A 19,377-nucleotide genomic window follows, 5' to 3' on the forward strand; every position below is an offset into this window, starting at 1 on the left:
ATGAAAGTCTGCCATTATATCTCTCGGTTGACTCCACCCTAATAGCATTTCTAATGTGACATTGAAAAGTTGTAAAGATTGATTCGGATTAATTTAAGACTTTGTTCCTTACAACTTTAACTTGTTTCTTTGATTGAAACAAATTAATTTGGGAAAGCTGTTATCATTTGTGTACTAAATGATATGCTTGTGGTGCCAGGTTTACCATCTGCCACAAGACTGAGGTGATCAAGAACAATCTCAACCCTGTTTGGCAGTCATTCACAATCCCTGTACGAGCACTTTGTAATGGTGACTATGACAGGTAAGGGAATAAATGAAACAAAGTTTAATTTGACACATTTCCTATGATAAATCTACCACTTTCTGTAATGATCATCTATGACGGTGCCCTGAACTATCACATCTGTATGAAGCGTATTTACCTGCCATCAGGAAGGTTGTCAGTCTGATATTTTTTTCCTGAATCTGTAATACTGTTTTTTTAACATAGATTGATGCCTGAACGTGCTTTGAGATGTTAATATCTCAAGAACATCATCAATAACTTCTGTAAAGATCCATTTAGTTATTTTGCCCACAAATGTACAAAGATACATTCTCTCATTATTTTAGTTCTATAATCCATAATCTAATTCCTCATTTGGTGAGAACTGGAAAGTAACAAAGCAACATATATCATATCTTTGATTTCTAATATGTGGAAAACACAAAGAGATTTTGTCACACAGGTGATCTCTGAATGGTGATCAATGTGTTGTGCCATTACACACTGTTTTAGGTTATTTAATGATTAATAAATAACTCTAGGTTTGTTAGGTACTGTCTGATGAATATCAGCCTAAACAGCTGATATTAGGACAATATTTGAAAGGGTGATTCGAAGACTAGCATCCCTTTAACAGCACATTCTGCACACATATGGAATAAATGACAACTTCTCTTCAAGTTCAAGAATTTATTGACAGAAATAAATGTACATCCAGAGAACACCACTATATAATGCTGTTTATCTGAATTAACAATATATTTAATCAACAAATCCTCTCTACTAGGCTAGTGAAACTTTACTAAACTATAAAGCAAAAATATGATAAAAAGAAGCTAAGAAACTATGTACACACAAAAGAAACAAAAAGACACAATTGTTGAAAACCATCATCAGAATAATTCAGTGAATCCTGGTTCACTGAAAATCCAAGATAGAGAACCAAAGTTCATCTTAAAGAAAATGGAATGAGACCAAATTAGCTTAACTAATTTAGAACAACATTTGGTATGTGTTTTAACCCATTCACAATGTGAATGGGTGTGATAAGCAAATCCTGTGATAAGCAAAACATTATTTGTGAAAATAACATTTTAAAGAATGATTTGCTCAGTAAAATAAATAAAATTTAGGATATTTGATTTTATTAATGTAATTATTTCTCCAGGAAAAAATTAACACTCAAATTGGTCATTTAAGAGGCTAGAGAGCGCTGTGAGCAGACGATCATGTGTTGAATGATGTGTTGGGGCCCTTTCTGTGGCCATTGTTTAAATTAGCTTGAGTTTACCTTAAACAAGGTTTATACAGGAATGAGTAACCCTAATTTAATGCTTTTTAATGCTCTTTTAACGCTCGCAAAAATACTTTTAATGCCATCAACAAGTACCTATGACTCTCATATATATATATATATATATATATATATATATATATATATATATATATATATATATATATATATATATATACATACATATATGGTCCCTGGAGAAGTGGGTATACTCTCAATGTTTGCCCTTTTAGACGCAGCTCAGACATTTAGATTAAGATATTTCCTTGAGCTACTACATGAGGTGTGAAAATACTCTTTTTTAAAGATTTAATCCAGCTTCTGGCAGGTAATGTAAAATTTTATTTGGTTTATATTGAAGGAATTCCTACACTACATCCAGAATCAACATTTCATTACTTTACTGTAGGTTTTTTAATATAGACCTAGATGATAAGGCATATGGAAAGTCCTAAATTGAATGAGAAAGAGAATAGAAAGAGAAAAAGTTAATGACAAAGTTTGTGAAGTCACTTAGAAACATTGCTCACTGTTGCAAAGCCCACTTATTTTATACAACTTTGGTCTTATTAAATTTACAAGCGACTTTAGAAAATATGAGTTGCGGGTGGCAGTTTTTCTGGGGCTTATTTCTGAAAGTGAAGTCGATTGTTTGGGCTCTAAACTAAGTGACGCCAAAATATCCCTCTGCCTCATAACGTACTGCAGCTCATCCTGACAGGAGCAGAGTAAACTAAGAAAGAGCTGCTCTGCCTGTATTTTCTGCAGTTTACGGTTGCAATAGCTCTGCCTGTATTTTCTGCAGTTTACGGTTGCAATAACTGATGATAACTGCTGAAAGTAGATTAAGCGGTGCAGATCACCATTTTGATTATGTAATTATTTCTCAGGAAATAATATTGGAATTGGTAACTCTTAGTGGCGAATGGACATTTTATTTAAAGAATATGGAGCACAAGTGGTGTGTTGCATATTTGATTCACCAGTAGTTAAAGTAGCTTAATACCTTTCTTTTTCACAAAATACCATTAATAATTTTTAGTCATTTTTCAGTGTAATGAGTGGATCAGAAAACACATAATGTTAAAGTACCACTAGTGTTTAAAACCCTCATAGAAATAAAGTTTGTCATTACCTTAAAACACAACCCAAACACATTAGCATCGGGCTCAAAAGAGTGGTAGCAGGTAACGTAGTGTCTTGCAAGTACTAGCTTCAGTTTAGCTTTAGAACCAAGTAAAACCCAACAAGATAAATAATACGTAAATAGATTCTTCCTAACTTAAACCTTATCCTGTAACATTGTTGAATCCACTCTCCCACATAGTACTTCATGTAACACAACCACAGAATGTTACATGCAGTTTTAGCTATGGTGGCCTATGGTACCGCCTGAACTCCAAAATATGTCACTTTCCTGGCTCTTACTACACAATACACATCCACTCAGACTTCTCCAGTCATGGCTCCACAAAAACTATTGTCAATAGCTGTGACATTTCTCCAATTTTGATGGGCTGCGCCCATAATAGTGCCAGTGTGTCCGGTGAATCATCTGTCACTGCCCAGTCTTTTCGGTTTAGTGTTTGCAGCTGTCCTGTTCTTTAATTTGTGTTGTCAGGATTTCTACTTACCACTTCTTGTAATAGAGCATCTGAAACCCTCCTGTCAAGAAATGATTTACATGGAACAAGGCACGACTATCTGTTTGTTGAGTATCCTATCTGAGATTTGTTTTCATTGTACATTTTCCCACAAAGAGTCAAAGAAGATGTGCTGCCTTATATTGTGTATATATATTGCCTTATATTGCGGATCAATTGTATTGTGACAATCAACACATTCAAGATGTTTACTGCTTGTTAGCACTGAAAAACCGTTGAATTATACCCATTGTACTGCTGTTTTTGCTGAGTGTTTATCAACATCATTGGATACATACAGTAGCTTCAGAATAGGCGGGGATCATAACAACCTCTGTCAGCTGAAACGCTCCTTCTCCTTGCAAAGACAGAAACCAGTTGTCTGTATGGGTTTCTTAAACCCACTGTTGCATGATTTTCCTTATTTCCTGATGCCATAGAGCCACACAGCACATCACCCTCCCAACTATCCTTTGTTATACCTGATGAGCTGGAAGAGACCCTAAGGGGTAATGCTCACAATATTAGGCAGATCAGGGGGCTTAAGCCTGGTTTATGCTTGATGCATCTACGAGGTCCTCGTGGGCATATTATTTCATTTTGTCTTTCACGCCCCTCCACGCGGCCAAAGGTTTCTGCACTGTGTACCTGGGAAAATTTGTAACTATGTGGACAGTCCTGCGTGGAAAAACATGGTCGACAAGCAAGCGCTCCTTCTGGCCATAATTCAGCCCATAAAGATCATGGTGATCAATTAATTACTAGCAATTCCTGGACAGGAATCACTATCACTCTTGGAAGAAAGTAAGAGGCTTAGTTGTTAGTAACAATTGTGTTTTCTACATCGACATGTAGTGGGGTGTAGTACACTTGCCGTAGGACCGCAACACTGTCCTCTAGAAGTGCCACTTATGAGGAAGTGCCGCATGGGGCATTAATGCTGCAGTTGTGTCCGCACACCTCATTTCTTCACATAATGTAAGTGCATCAAGCATAAAGCAACTTTTACTCTTTACCATTTGTCCCCTGAGTAGGGAGAAAGAATTGGAACGTGATTATGAAGCAGTGGTGAGGGCCTCATATTGCAGTCCTCCATCTCGATCTCCCCAGAGATTTGCTGCTGGACCTGTTGCCTTATGTTTCCTGGATTCTTCAGTCTCAGCCACTGAGGGTCAGCCTCATACTCAATCACTGGGGGTCAGCTGGATGCTTTTGAACCCGCCTTCACGCTTTGTCATAAGTAGAAGTACACAATTTCAAAAAGTACCTGTTGTTACATTTTAGATATTTATTTAATTAGAATTTTTTTTCTATGCAAACATTTTTGAGCAATTAAATGTCAATATGAAGTAGCCTACAAACCTGAGAACATGAGAGTACTTTATTAGCATTGAAGTAAAGTCCATGTTGTAGTGCAATTATACACTGTTTAAAGTTATTTAATGTTTATTAAATAACTCTCTGTCTGTTAAGTATTGTCTGGTGATGATCAGCTCTTAAGCTGATATCAAGACAATGGTTGAAAGGGATAAATTCGAGCACTAGCGATCTTTTAACAGCAAAACCTGCACACACATAGAATAAAGGAGTGATAACTTCTTTCCAAGTTCAAGAATTTTAAAAATATCCAGCATCCAGCAAACATCACTATATAATACTGTTTATCTGAATTAACACTATATTTCAATTAACAAATCCTCTCTACTAGGCTAGTGAAACTTAACTAAACTACTAAGCAAAACGAAGATAAAAAAGAACTAAGCTAAGGAACTATTTACATGCAAAACAAACAAAAGACAAAACAAAAGTGGTTGATCATCTTCAGAGTAATTCAATGAATCCTTGTTCACTGCAGATCTGATTCAAAAAGCATGCAATGGAGTTAAATTAGCTCAACTAATTTAGAAAAACGTTTGGCATGTGTTTAACTCCATTCACAATGCGAGTTGAACAAAACATTATTTGATGAAATAATATTTTGTTTAAGTTAAAACACCAAAGTTCAACCTAAAAGAATGTGAATTCAGGTTAAATTAGCTTGACTAATTCAGAACAAAATTTGACATGTTTTTCAACCCATTCACAATGCAAATCCTGTGTTACACCAAACATTATTTGAGGAAATAACATTTTGAGGAATGATTTGCTCAATAAAATGATTACCTTAGCAACGCTTGAATTTATCAATGCAATGATACCTCCGGAAGCTAGGGGGCGCTGCGGTGACCGGTCGCTAAAATCGGTTACTTTAAATTACCAAAATTGCCTTTAAATAGACATTAATATTCAGTATTAATGCGGGAATAAGGCTCATAGATCTATTGGTTGACGGCGGAGCAGAACGATCAAGCTGTTTGGCTAGCAGACATTTGGCGCTAACAAATGAAAGCTTCGGTTTTATTTTAGTCATTATGAGTGGGCCAGATAACGTAAACATAGATGTTCTATCAATGTATGATACCATTGTGGAGATAACCTTTGTTATAACTATAAAAACACACTTGAATGATATTAGCAATACCATGAAACAGAAGGCTAGCGTGAGCTACCTCCGTAAGCCCTTTGCTCAAAGACAAAAAACATTTCCCAAATGAACCATTTAACTTCTCTCCCGGCGCCTCATGTGAGTTCTGTCCACTTTGGCCATCAGCAGTGGGCTAGTGGCTTAGCTCTGCAGCTATGAGCTAACCGTGGTCGGGCAGCTTGGCGAAGCGTGGTCGGAGGCTCATAGGTCCTCCAGACAGCTTCTGATCCAGTTGCAGTCACGATTAGAGCAGGTTTTCCCTCAGCATATAAAGTGGGTCCTTCTGCTGGCTTTTCAGCTCCATCTGGGGTTCGCTTCCCTGTAAATGGACTGAACTTATATTGCGCTTTTCCAGTCATGCTGACCACTATAGCCACCTTCACCCAGTCGCTCTCACTAACACGCACACATTTATACACCAAGACGCCTGGTTGGCAACAAGGTTAAGTGCCTTGCCCAGGAGCACATCAACATGCGGCAAGGGGAAGCTGGAATCGAACCCACAACCTTCTGATTGCCAGACGACTACACGACCCATCAAGCCACAGTCACCCCTGTAAAGGCTGACAAAAATAAACAAAGCTGGAGGAAGTGATTTCTTCCTCCTGCTCCTGACGCTGAGGTTAAGACAGCAGACTTAACTCTGATTTGCCTGGACATGTCCCCCGGGTGACGAGAGATTTCTCCCAGGTGCTGGATAGTGTGTCCTTCAGGCCTGGCAAGGGCCTCATTGTTCAGGCCTCTTCCTTTGTCTCAGCAGTAAGGAAGGTCCACGGAGAGGTGGTCTGGGCAGCTTGGAGTCTGAAGTGAGGGAGAGATGGGTGGCAGCCCCCTGAGGGCTCCAGCCAGAAGTAGAAGACTGAGCTTTGTCCTGTGGTAGGAACATTTTATAGCAACAGGGAACCCCTGCTGAGAGAAGGGCCATCCCAGCTGACTCTGTCTCCTTTGTGGCTGTGTGGTCAGAATTCAATCTGACATCAATTATTGTGTGAATTGTGACAAAAAGTAGGAAAAATATTGAAACTCACCAAAAAAATCCAGGTTTTTGTCTCCCTGACGAGCCCCCACATGTTACTACCCTGGCTCATGGGGGTAGGAACAATGATGGGGATACCACGCAAAAGAAAGGTTTAGCAATTTATTAAAGTAAATAAACATGCTAGTGTAGGTCAGTGGTGTATGTAATGTTGAGGTGTATGAGGTGTGTGAAAGTGTACATGGATCAAACTAAACTAAAAGATGGAGCAGGAGGCCAAAGGAGTCCATGGAGAGCAGAGCTCCGCAGCCATGTGCTCTGGGCCAATTTATAGGAGGCCACTGCAGGTGTGGTACTCTCAGGTCCGCCGCCCACTTCCTGGAAGCACAAACCAGAGGAGCAGTCTCTCTACAATAAAGGCGGCCTTGGCCGTCACAAAGGGTACCCCATAAAACCTCATGTGACTCCCACTTTGCCTAGTGGTAAGGTTTAACAGTTTATTAAGATCAGAAATGGAGCGGGTGGCACCAGCATCTACAGTGAGAACCTCTACAGGAGGTTAGTGACCTCGTTTATCTGAAAGTACTTGCACACAAACATGTAGGTCACTAACCTGGTCTTTATGTCAAGTTCTGGTCCAGGTGTAGAGGTAGATCCCAAATGGGCTGCCAACTCGGTGCAGCGGTTGCCGCTCAGAGAGTCCCAGACGCAGGGGTATCGGAGGTCAGAGGACAGGCAGGAGGTCAGAACCGTGAAGACAGTCGTGACGAGGTCGGGGATGTGATCGATGGTTGGAGCCAGGAAATCAGAAAGCCGGTGAGGTGCCATAGGACGATCCAGGACGGAGTTGGGTCACAGTTCCAAGTTCGATACACAGAGCAGCAGACAGGCCAGATGAGGGCAGGCAGGCTCGGTAGTCAAGAAATGAATCCGGTCGGTAAACACCGGGCAGAGATCAGGCAGATAGTCAGGCCAGGCGGAAGTCGGAATATAAGTCAGACAAACACAATGAGACGGGAACCGGCAGGCTCAGAAGTCGAGAGGCAGACAGGTCAGGATCAGGTAATCAGAGAAGGGAACGCTGGAATAAGTCTCACCAATGGCTTGAAATAATCTGGCACTGATGATTGGTCTGAAGGCTGGTTTTATAGAGACAATTGCAAGGTGGATCAGATGAGCAGGTAATGATAACTGGGTGGAGCTAAGCAGGTGTGTGAAATGAGTGATCAGACCAGGCATCAGTGCCAAGATCATGACATTTCCATAACAAAACTTAACTTGAACTTGAACTATTTTGTGCTACACTAGCTTAAGGTTCATATAAAGGCTAAGTTGGTTTATGAATTAACTATATTTTGATAGTACGTTATATGCACTATGGATATGCATCAACATTTTAAAGGAACAATAAGTAAAAATGAAACCAAGTGGTTAAAATCGTAAAAAAAAAATAAAAATTGTGTAACACATACACAATGCCTTTCATGGTGACCCGCCATTTACCCAGTGGTCCTGTGGTTGTGAAACATCACATAATTTTTACTTCCATAGGGATAGGTATATGATAATGTATTTTGCTCTATATTATGGACTGGGAACTGATATGATTCACTCAGGAACCAGGAAGTAAACACAGGGTACGCTCTGAACCAAAGTAGTTGCGGACTGAACCTCTAGGTTTGAAAGAAGAAAGACAAGGACTAAGATATTGTTGATGCAGAGGACTGATTGTTTATAGGGAATGTTACTTCTATTTTTTTCTATTTTTCATAATTGGTATTTTAACATGTGATATTGCTTGGCTTTTGGATGCACAAATGTTACATGGTCAAATGCAAGCTCTTTCTGATCTAAGATGGTGGAAAATGAGGGTGGATGCCAGGGGCGGATCCGGGATTTTTCAAAGGGGGGTGCGCACCTAAGGGTCATGGGGTCAAGGGTCATGGGGTCGAGACAATGTGAGGCTAAAAGACCAAAGAATGCCATCTTTACTCTTTCACACTACCCTAATTATTCATCTAAGAGTTTTTTAATTGATAATAATTTTAATGGATAAACATAAGTGGAATTAGCATGACTACCTTATTGTAATTGAAAATGGGTTTTTAAGTCAAAATCACATGCTTTTTACAGCATGCACAAGGTTAAAAAGTAGTTTGAAGAAAAAATTATCCTTATCAACAATTAATCAAACAAAGATTTTCTTTATTTCCAGAAATGATATTTATACAGAAAATGAAATAAAAAGACCCAAGGACTAAAGAACAGTTTGGTATGGTTCAAGTGACAAAAGAGTTTTAAAAATGTACATGTATTTTAACAATATATTTTAACCATATTAACTATATCAGGAAAACAAAATACTTAGAAAGACCCAAGGACTTAAGAACAGTTTGTAATAGTTCAAGTGATAAAGGATTTTTTAACATATTTTAACAAGATAAACCATGTTGAGAATTTTTTTTTTAAAGTAAGTTAAACCAATGAACATGTACAGTGAAGTTAAGCCATAAGCCTATAATAGAACTGTAAGACTTGACAAAGAATATTGTGCTTCTGTGCTTTTGTGCTTTTTTGTCTTTCTTGTTGTGTCTCTGCTCTGTCTTCTGTAACCCCAGTCGGTCGAGGCAGATGACCGTTCATACTGCAGATCTGATTCAAAAAGCATGCAATGGAGTTAAATTAGCTCAACTAATTTAGAAAAACGTTTGGCATGTGTTTAACTCCATTCACAATGCGAGTTGAACAAAACATTATTTGATGAAATAATATTTTGTTCTGACGGAGGGTTTCCTTCCCGTTAATGGGGAGTTTTTCTTCCCACTGTCGCTTCATGCTTGCTCAGTATGAGGGATCGCAGCAAAGCCATGTACAATGCAGACGACTCTCCCTGTGGCACTACGGTTCCCCAGGAATGAATGCTGCTTGTCGGGACTTTGATGCAATCAACTGGTTTCCTTATATAGGACATTTTTGACCAATCTGTATAATCTGACCCAATCTGTATAATATGATTGAACTTGATTTTGTAAAGAGCCTTGAGATGACATGTTTCATGATTTGGCGCTATATAAATAAAATTGAATTGAATTGAATTGAAAGTTCTCTTCTACAACACTTTCAACTTTATGATGACAATGATAATGGGTTTATGAATGTCAACCCTCTAGGATGCTTCTGGGCAAATATGTCTATGATTTTGTTGATGTCTAAATGAATGTCCTTGTGGACATACATAAGTAGCAAAGCCACAAACCTTTCCTGTCTCATTGTTGACCTCAGCAAAGTTTTCACTGCTTTAAGGCCTGAGTTAGCACGTTCCACAGAACCACTCATGACAGGTATAACTGACAGAAGGTGACGAATCATAGAAATGTTTGGGTAGCACTTAATATTTGTTATCCTTAGAATTTCAGAGAGAGAGCTGGGTTTTTCCACTGATGATGACCACTTTGTGTGCCACAACTTCACTTCCTGCCTGAATGTTGATCCTGATGGTAGATCATCTTTATATGATGTAAAGATCTCTTTCTCACTCTCATCGTTCATCATATGCAAGTTGCTTGGCAATAGTTTTAAGCCTCGTATGTTTTTATAAAGGAGACCATTCTCAGTTTTAACAATAAAACTCATGTGGCACTAAAAGGTTTAGATCAGACAATACATACTACACAATAACTATTGTATGCGTGTCAATGTCCACAATGTTTTTTACTTTACACTCTTTTTTTCAATACTTTTCAAAAACTGCAACAAAAATTAAATTTTCATAACGTTCCCGTTATTTGAAAAAGTTTTCCTGAAATAGCATTACTTTACAACTTTACACAACTTGTGAGAACTCAATGTTTTCTCATTATCAACATTTTCTAACGATCATCATAAATTTTTTGTGTGGGGAGAATATAAGATTAAGGTTGATCCATACTCCAATCTGGAAGGTGGCGGTAATGCACCAAAAAGTTGTTTGCCAACCACTATTTAAAAAAGAGAAGAAGTCGTAGAAGAAGAACAGGCTCGTCACTGCGCGCTATTATCCAAGATGGCCACGACCAGTGCGGCAGGGAGTGATGGATTAATTAGCGATAGTGATGGAGTTTCATGGATTTATCATTATCATTTGAGAGCGATTTGGAATATATAGAAGACTTTCTTGACAGCAACCTGATTTATGACAAAATCCAGCCGTACCAGTTTGAGGCAAGGAGACCAAAAAGGAACGATGTGAGTTGAATCTGTCTGCTGCGGAAGCGCCGGTCTCCTTATTTACTTGATGTTTTTCCACTTTTACCCAATATATTGCAACATCAAACTGCCATGCACGTGGGCATTGTTGCTTCAACAATAGCTCTAGAAAATTTCAATGGTGAAGTCCTCTGGAAATCCGAAATAATTGTTGTTTATCGCAGCTGTGTGAGAGCAGTGCCTCTCTGCAAAGAAACAACACAGGATGTCACGTCAGGCCGTCATTACTGCCCATATTTGGGCACTAAATGCCACCCCCAGTATCGGTGATTGCGACGACAATTTATGCCGCGCCGGCGTCACAGTGCGTTCTAAATGACAGGTACTGGCTATTAATCTTAATTCTATGAAGAATGTTTAAAATTTCGGGCTCTTTAAAAAATACTTTTGGTCTCAAAAAGGGGGGTGCGCGCGCCCCCTGCGCCCCCGCCTGAATCCGCGGCTGGATGCTGTATGAATGAAAGGCTGGAAACCGACAAAGCACAGGAAATACTGCTCAGACCATTTTGAAGTGTCTACTATGGAGGAATTATACTACCATAACCCAAGAGCACAAATTTTCAATTTGAGAAAAGAATTTCATCTTCTTGCACTCTAAACTTGTAATGCTCACACTCAAAACATATGCTTTCTCTCAAATATATTCTCTTCTCCCTTAAATTTTTGTTTCTGCTCTCAGATTTAATGCTTCTTCACAGATATTTTCTCCTCTCGCTTGCCTCCTTCTCTTCGCACACAAACCGCTCTCTGCTCGAGTCTGAGATACGCTCGCAAACCTGTAGGCTCTGCTTGCAGATTTTTTTTTGCTCTCTCTCAGATTGCAGTCGGATCGTCGCCTAGCAACCTTTCCAGCTAATGGAAGGACAGCCTCAGAAAGGGTGCGCTTGTTTAACTCTACTGAGTGTGCCTGTGGGACTGCTTACTGACTATAAAATAGCTTTTCAATATAGAAACTAGTAAAATAGTGGGGAGTGGTGGCCTAGTGGTTAGAGTATTGAGCTTGGGTCCCAGAGGTTCTAAGTTCAACTCCCACAGACCGCCACTCTGGGTCCCTCAGCAAGACCCTTAACCCCCAATTGCTTCCCAGACGCCGCACAGTGGCAACCCATCCGAGGGGATGGGTTAAGATGCAGAAGTGAATTTCTCCATTGTGAGATCAATAAAGATTAATTATTATTAAAATAAGAAGCTGAAAATCAACAACAATCAGAAAAAACATAAGGAAATCATAAGAGGTGATTCCAAAATCACCAATGAAAAGTGACCAAATTTCTGTTGGAGCCAGAATTAGCACCTCCCCTCACTAGCAAACTTCTGACTAGCAAACTCTGAAGCTAAAGTTTTCTGTTCACGTCATTGCTGAGGGATCGACTCTCAAGTAAGTAGCCCACTTTCCTCGAGGCTAAAATGGTTCATAAATCTGTTCAGTTTTGTCTATATTAGTTCATCATTGCACACAATTGATTTAAATCGATTTTTCATTATGACTTGTCACATTAGTTTATTGTTATCTCTCCTCCTCTGTTGTTGCATTGAACCTATAAAAATTATCATGTTTCGGACTCAGTAAATGTAGTTCTATTTCATCCCTACTGACCGCCAGAGGCGGTGCTTAAAGCACTGAATGATCACTCTTGCGCATGCACAGGTCGAGAATTTTATACCAACATGGTCACGTGTGACCCCCGGTGACACCAATAAGTCCTTATAGTCACGTGACAACGACAGCTCAGCCCTTATCATCTTCTCGCATGCAGGTTGTACAGGTGGTAAGTCACTGATTGCTTGTCGCTGGTAGCCTCGAGACTACGGTCGGGGCTGCGAGAATTATCTCGCCCTCCAGAGGCTGCGCAAGCTCCCCTTGTTACAACTTTGCTGTTCCTTTGGTAAGTTGTTTCCCTTTCATCGGCGGGAGCGGGGACGCGTTCGCTCCCCGCGCCGATTTCCCCGTTGCAGGTGGTAAGACGTTAGCCGATTTCGACCAGCTTGTAATGTTAAATTGCAGCCGCGTTCGGCTGCTTATAATGTTAAATAGCAGCTGCGCTGCCGATAATATTAAATAGCAGCCGCGTTCGGCTGCTTATAATTAATTGCCGGCGCATCAGCTGCCTATATTGGATTATTGCAGCCTATATTTTATTACGTAGCAGCCGTGTTCGGGCTTGCTTTTCATTTACTGTGCAGCCGTGTTAGGCTACCGATATTATTATTACTAAGCAGCCGTTTTCGGGCTTGCTTTATCGTTTACTGTGCAGCCGTGTTCGGCATGCCTATATTATTATTACTAAGCAGCCGTTTTCGGGCTTGCTTTATCATTCATGGTGCAGCCGTGTTCGGTTTGCCTATATTTTATTACTAAGCAGCCGTTTTCGGGCTTGCTTTTCATTTACTGTGCAGCCGTGTTCGGCATGCCTATATTATTACTAAGCAGCCGTTTTCGGGCTTGCTTTATCATTCATGGTGCAGCCGTGTTCGGTTTGCCTATATTTTATTACTAAGCAGCCGTTTTCGGGCTTGCTTTTCATTTACTGTGCAGCCGTGTTCGGCATGCCTATATTATTACTAAGCAGCCGTTTTCGGGCTTGCTTTATCATTCATGGTGCAGCCGTGTTCGGTTTGCCTATATTATTATTACTAAGCAGCCGTGTTCGGGCTTGCTTTATCATTTACTGTGCAGCCGTGTCCGGCTTGCCTATGTTTCATTACAAAGCAGCCGTGTTCGAGCTTGCTTTATCATTCATTGGGCAGCGTGTTCGGCTTGCCTATGTTTTATTACTAAGCAGCCGTGTTCGAGCTTGCTTTATCATTCACTGGGCAGCGTGTTCAGCTTGCCTATGTTTTATTACAAAGCAGCCGTGTTCGAGCTTGCTTTATCATTCACTGGGCAGCGTGTTCAGCTTGCCTATGTTTTACTACACAGCAGCCGTTTTCGAGCTTGCTTTATCATTCATTGGGCAGCGTGTTCGGCTTGCCTATGTTTTATTACAAAGCAGCCGTGTTCGAGCTTGCTTTATCATTCACTGGGCAGCGTGTCCGGCTTGCCTATGTTTTACTACACAGCAGCCGTTTTCGAGCTTGCTTTATCATTCATTGGGCAGCGTGTTCGGCTTGCCTCAATAAATGTTGCAACCTTGGTGGTTGGTACTTCTGTAGCTACGGTGATCGTAGTGCTCCTTGCAGCCTTTTACGCTGCTGAGGAACCCAAGGTGGCGTTTTCTGCTCAACCGGGTTTCCTGGCCTGTTCGTTCGTCGGCTTAAGTGTCAGGGGTGGCGATTTCAGCTCGACCTGACCTAGTCCTATGAGCATAAGATGCTGGACGAGCCCTACTGCAGAGCGTGTTTGGCCCCTCTCCAGTCGAAGGGTGGGTATGATCTGTGTCCCTCTTGTCTGGGACCAGATCGCCATAGAGAAGCCTTGACTGGAGATGCAATGCTATATTCCTGGCATCTGGTACTGTTTTTCAACATCAGTTGACTATGGCTCGCATCTGTCTGCAGCCAGTTTACGTATCTCTTCCGGCTCTCAGTCGGAAGAGGACAGTTTGATAGTGGGCGCTTTGAGAACTGCTCTTGCCCGGTTGTAGCTGGATGCTCAACCGAACCAATCTGCGGCTTCTGGTGCTTCTTTCGACGTCCTACTACTAGGTCGTCCTTTGTTTCCCCATTGCTGAATATGTGTAGGTGGTTCATGCCTGTTGGGCAGACACCCAGGCCTTTTTTGTTGCTGACCTCTGATGGCAGGGCCCTGGCGGCCATCCAAGACGTGCTCAAGCTTGGCTTGGGCCATATGCCTTCCTTCGAACATGCCAGAGCATCCCTCAGTGTGGTGCCGGAGCAGGCTTTGAGAGCTAATGCCTGTAGTCCTCAGTGCCGTGTGACTGCCGATCTACTCTGTAGAGTCTATGACTCGGGGTCTCTTGGGGCGACTTGGTAACTCATTGTCGCATTTATTACTGGTCTCCCAGCCTCTCTGGAGGCTCCGCGATTGACACACCTTTACATGCTTTTTCTCTCTTGTCAAGGTAAGTTGGCCGTGTCCTGTCTACCGTTGTTGTAGCATGCCGCCAAGTTGATTGGCTCAGTCTCCTCTAACCGAAGCCTGTAGAGAGACCCTGATGAGTCTTCCAGTGATTCTGGGGAGTTATTTGGCTCTGCTGCGCTTGCAGCGGTCAACCCAGGCTTTGCGTACAAGGCAGCAGCTGGCCGGCCTGCATCGTAGGCGATTGGCGTCCTGCTGGGAGTGCCTCTGGTTCACTTTAACACACCTTTCCCGCCCCAACTACACCTTCTGTGGGGCAACCACGGCCTGCTTATGGCCAGTGCATCACCGAGCTGGCGGTGGGACACTTTACCCAGGACTAGCTTGGCTGCTGGACCGCTCTCGTTTCTGATCTATGGGTGGTGTCTACACTTACCCAGGGTTACGTGCTACAGTTCCGCCACCGCCCTCCTTTTCCTGGTCGAGTCAGGATGACGGGAATTCGCGACCAGGTAAAGGCTCAGACTCTGAGCCACGAGATGGATGCCTTGCTGGCCAAGGGTGGTATATTGCCTGTTGACCCCCTGCGGGACCCAGGGAGGGACTAAGTTTAAGTATTTTTATTGGTCCCAAAAAACGGCTGCGGACTCGACCCAAATTTGGACCTGAGAGGTCTGGATGTTCTTTCGAGACCACCCCCTTCCACACGTTGGGAGGGGATGTGCTTCAGACAATCTTCTCCAGGCAACTGGTTCACCCTGGTTGACATGAGGCACACATACTTCATGTCCCAATCGCACCATGTCATTGGCTGTTTTCTCCGCTTTGCATTTCAGGGCAAGCCTTTCGTCCAGGGTTCTCCCATTCGGTCTCTCTGTCCCTACGTATGTTGCTTGGTGCATTGCTGAAACACTGTGTCCTCTGCAGGCCAAGGGGTTAAAGATCCTGCCCTACTTGGACAATTGGCTCATCTGTGCGCCCACAGAGGCCCAAGCCACTGCAGACACGAGCACATTACTCGTCCATGTAGACCTATTGGGTCTACGTGTGATCTGGCAGGAGAGTAACTTAGTTCCATCTCAAGATGTCACGTTCTTGGAATCACAATGGACTCCCTCACTGTGACCGTTCGCCCATCGCCTCAGCGTGTCGAGGGCATTCTGCATATGCTGCCGACTTTCTGTCCGGCCGTGCACCCCCTTTATTGCTTATCTTCATCTGTTGGGCAAGTTGGCTCCTGCCACTACAGTAATACCCCTGGGACGGTTGTCTCTGCGACCACTGCGGATGCGGTTCACAGCCTGAGGCTGGACCCTTCTCGTACGCGGTGCCATCGCACGACACTGTGGGTGTCCTCTCACTGCCTCGCATCACTGGCTCAGTGGCAAAATGCAGTATTAATGACAAAGGGTTCCACTTGGTTCGCTGCCGTCTCGACAACAGGTTGTCTCTACTGGCGAGTCCGCCAGGGTATGGGGCGTGGCAGCGACAGATCGCCCGGGGTCACGGTCTCAGCGGAGGAAAACTGCAGCACATCCACGCCTTGGAGTCAGAGTCTGTGCAGAGGGCGTTGCAGCACTTCCTCCCAGACCTGTGCGGACAGCATGTCTTGGTGCAGTCAGACAATACTTAAGTGGTTTTTCATATCAACCATCAATTGGGGACACGCTTGTTAACATTGCTGTGGCTGACCCAGAGGCTCTTGACCTGGGCAGCCCCTGTTCTCGCCAGCCTGAGAGCTGCCTACATTCCAGGGGTGCAGATGTTTCGGACGATATTCTGTCTCTGGGACGCCCGCCACCGGGGGAGTGGAGACTCCACCTGGAGGTAGTGGGGGTCATTTCGGAGTAGTACGGAAAAGCAGCTGTAGATCTACTTCGTCCGAAGAGACAACACATTGCCCACTTTAGTTCTCCCTGGCAGACAATGCCAGTCCCCTGGGTCAAGACGCACTGGCACATGACTGGCCGAAAGTGCTGTTCTGCACTTTTCCGCCGCTTCCCATGATAGGCCCAACACCCCCGAGGGTCCTTCAGGAGGGGCATTGGGTCCTTCTAGTGGCCACCTGGTGGCCAGGGAGAATCGGGTTTCCTTTGCTGCAGAGGCTCTGTTGCAGCTCTCCAATGCCTCTTCCCCACAGGACGGACCTTCTGTCACAGCTGGGGGGTCAGATCCTGCATCCCAATCCCAGTCGCCTCCAACTCTGGGCCTGGCCGCTACCGGGCCGGCGTTTCCTTCAGAGTATGACGGAAACATCGGACATATGATGACTAATGCCTGGGCCCCTTCCACACGACTGGTTTATACCCATATGTGGAAAGTTTAGCAGCTGGTGTCATGCAAGACATGAGGACCCTGTACACTGTCCTGTTTCTCTTATTTTAACCTTCCTTCAAGCGCTGCTTTCTCAAGGTTGGTCTCCATCCACTCTGGAAGTTTATGTTGCTGGCATTCGGTGGCGAGTGGAGAAACGATAGGCCGTAACAAGGATGCCTTGTGTGTCTGAGAGGTGCCCGATGTTTGCACCCTCCCACATGCCCTGTTGTGCCTGTGTGAGACCTCTCTCTCTCGTCCTCGCTGCCCTGCAATCTCCTCCGTTTGAACAGTTGGCAGATGCAAGCCTTGAGTGTCTGTCAAAAGACTTTCTCCTTGCCTGGGCTTCGGCGAAGCTGGTCAGGAAGCTACATGTGTTGTCTGTTCACAAGCCCTGTTGCCATGGGAATCCAGCTGATGTTATTCTCTGGCCTGATGTTGGGTTTCTTCCTACTGTGGCCTCATTGGCGGGCCACACTGTGCCCCTCCAGCTTGCTTGCCTTTATACAGATGGGCCTAGCCTTTCTGCCCTGTTCGGGCACTGAAGGCATATGTCAGACTCACAGCTTCTCTGCGGCAGTCTGATAATCTGTTGTTTGCTACTCAGGGCCCTGCGAAGGGCAGGCTCCTTCTAAACATCGTCTTGCACGTCGGATTGTGGACGTGGTGGAACAAGCGTACGTTTTACAGGTTCGCCAACCCCCTGCTGGTGTACGGTGCCATTCCACCAGAAGCATTAGTGTGGCATGGCCACTATGGCGGGGGTCACTCTGGAGGCTATATGTCCAGCAGCCTCTTGGTAATCCCCGAATACCTTTGCAAGGTTTTACAGGGTTAACTTGGCCGACTTTCACCCTTTGGTGGGGATCCTATCCCAGCACGCATCTTCATCCCAGTGTGGTGGGCGTGCTTTCAGGGTTGTTTATTTCTGTGTGATTCCTCAGGACTCTGTTGGTAATCGTCATCCAGTGCTTTAAGCACCGCCTCTGGCGGTCAGTAGGGATGAAATAGAACGAAAGTTACGACTGTAACTATGGTTCTATGAATCCCGGATGACCGCCAGAGCGCTCGGTCCCTCGGAATCATCGTGTTGTTCGCGAGAAGATTAAGGGACTGAGCTGTCGTTGTCACGTGATTATATGGGCTTACCGGTGTCACCGGGGGTCACACGTGACCATGTTGGTATAAAATTCTCGACCTGTGCATGCGCAAGAGTGATCATTCAGTGCTTTAAGCACCGCCTCTGGCGGTCATCCGGGATTCATAGAACCGTAGTTACAGTCGTAACTTTCGATTTCTTTCCATGTGTTATGTCCATTATCCATGGATAGCACTTTGAGGCTTCAATACTGTAACGTCCCAGCAGCTATATCTAACGTTATGTCCTGGCCATTTAAAGAGGAGATCATGCTAATAGACTCAGAGTTAAAAACATAAATACAAGCAACAAAGATAGCTAAAATAAGTTTTTTTGAACATTTACTAGTATTAACTGATTTTTTAGATTTACTATTTTTCCATAATTATTGTCCAGGCCTGTCATCACCTGTCAAACCTTTGAGAGTTTAAATTACTTCAGCTGTCTACACTGTCAAATTTGCAGTGTTTCTTAGAAACTGTGGTACATGTTAAACCTAGAAAGCACAGAACCTTCAGTGGACTGCTGAGACATATTCCGACCATTTATTATATGTTTCTATTCCTACCTACTATTTATTAAATGTTTCTAATGTTTCTAAAATATTCATGATATAATAAATGTGACAGACAGTAAACATTTAAAAATAATTGTAAAATATTTAAGCAAAAAAAATTATAATAAATGCTTAATTTATTTTTTAGACTGGTTCCATACGAAAGGTTGCAAGAAACCTTGTAACTTTACAAGGGAGTTAAGAAGATGGAGCTCAACAGACGACACCAACTGTCCCCCTAACCCAGTCCACACAACAGTTAACACCACAACAGATAGAAAACTCAAGAAAACTAAATCAACTAAAACAAATTCACGAGCGCATATGAAATGAAGATAAACCATATTTGTGTCAGGGTGGCTAAGCACATTTTGCATTTTGCTCAGCAATCTCTACTGAATTTGACTTCTCAGCAGAGCCTGTAAGAATTATAGAAAGTAA

At 43.0% G+C, this 19,377-nt stretch overlaps 1 protein-coding gene across 2 annotated transcripts in view; it reads left to right on the top strand.

Annotated features, from left to right (window-relative positions):
* Positions 1 to 19,377, top strand: part of LOC105933703 (copine-9) — a 299,289-nt gene that overhangs the window by 160,842 nt on the left and 119,070 nt on the right. For both annotated transcript variants that reach the window (XM_036151288.1, XM_036151289.1), the window contains one exon: positions 200 to 304. In XM_036151288.1, coding sequence (XP_036007181.1) covers positions 200 to 304 — 105 coding nt within the window. The remainder of the gene's footprint in view (positions 1 to 199; positions 305 to 19,377) is intronic.

The sequence above is a fragment of the Fundulus heteroclitus genome, chromosome 20, assembly GCF_011125445.2.
Source record: "Fundulus heteroclitus isolate FHET01 chromosome 20, MU-UCD_Fhet_4.1, whole genome shotgun sequence".
Classification (NCBI taxonomy): domain Eukaryota; kingdom Metazoa; phylum Chordata; class Actinopteri; order Cyprinodontiformes; family Fundulidae; genus Fundulus; species Fundulus heteroclitus.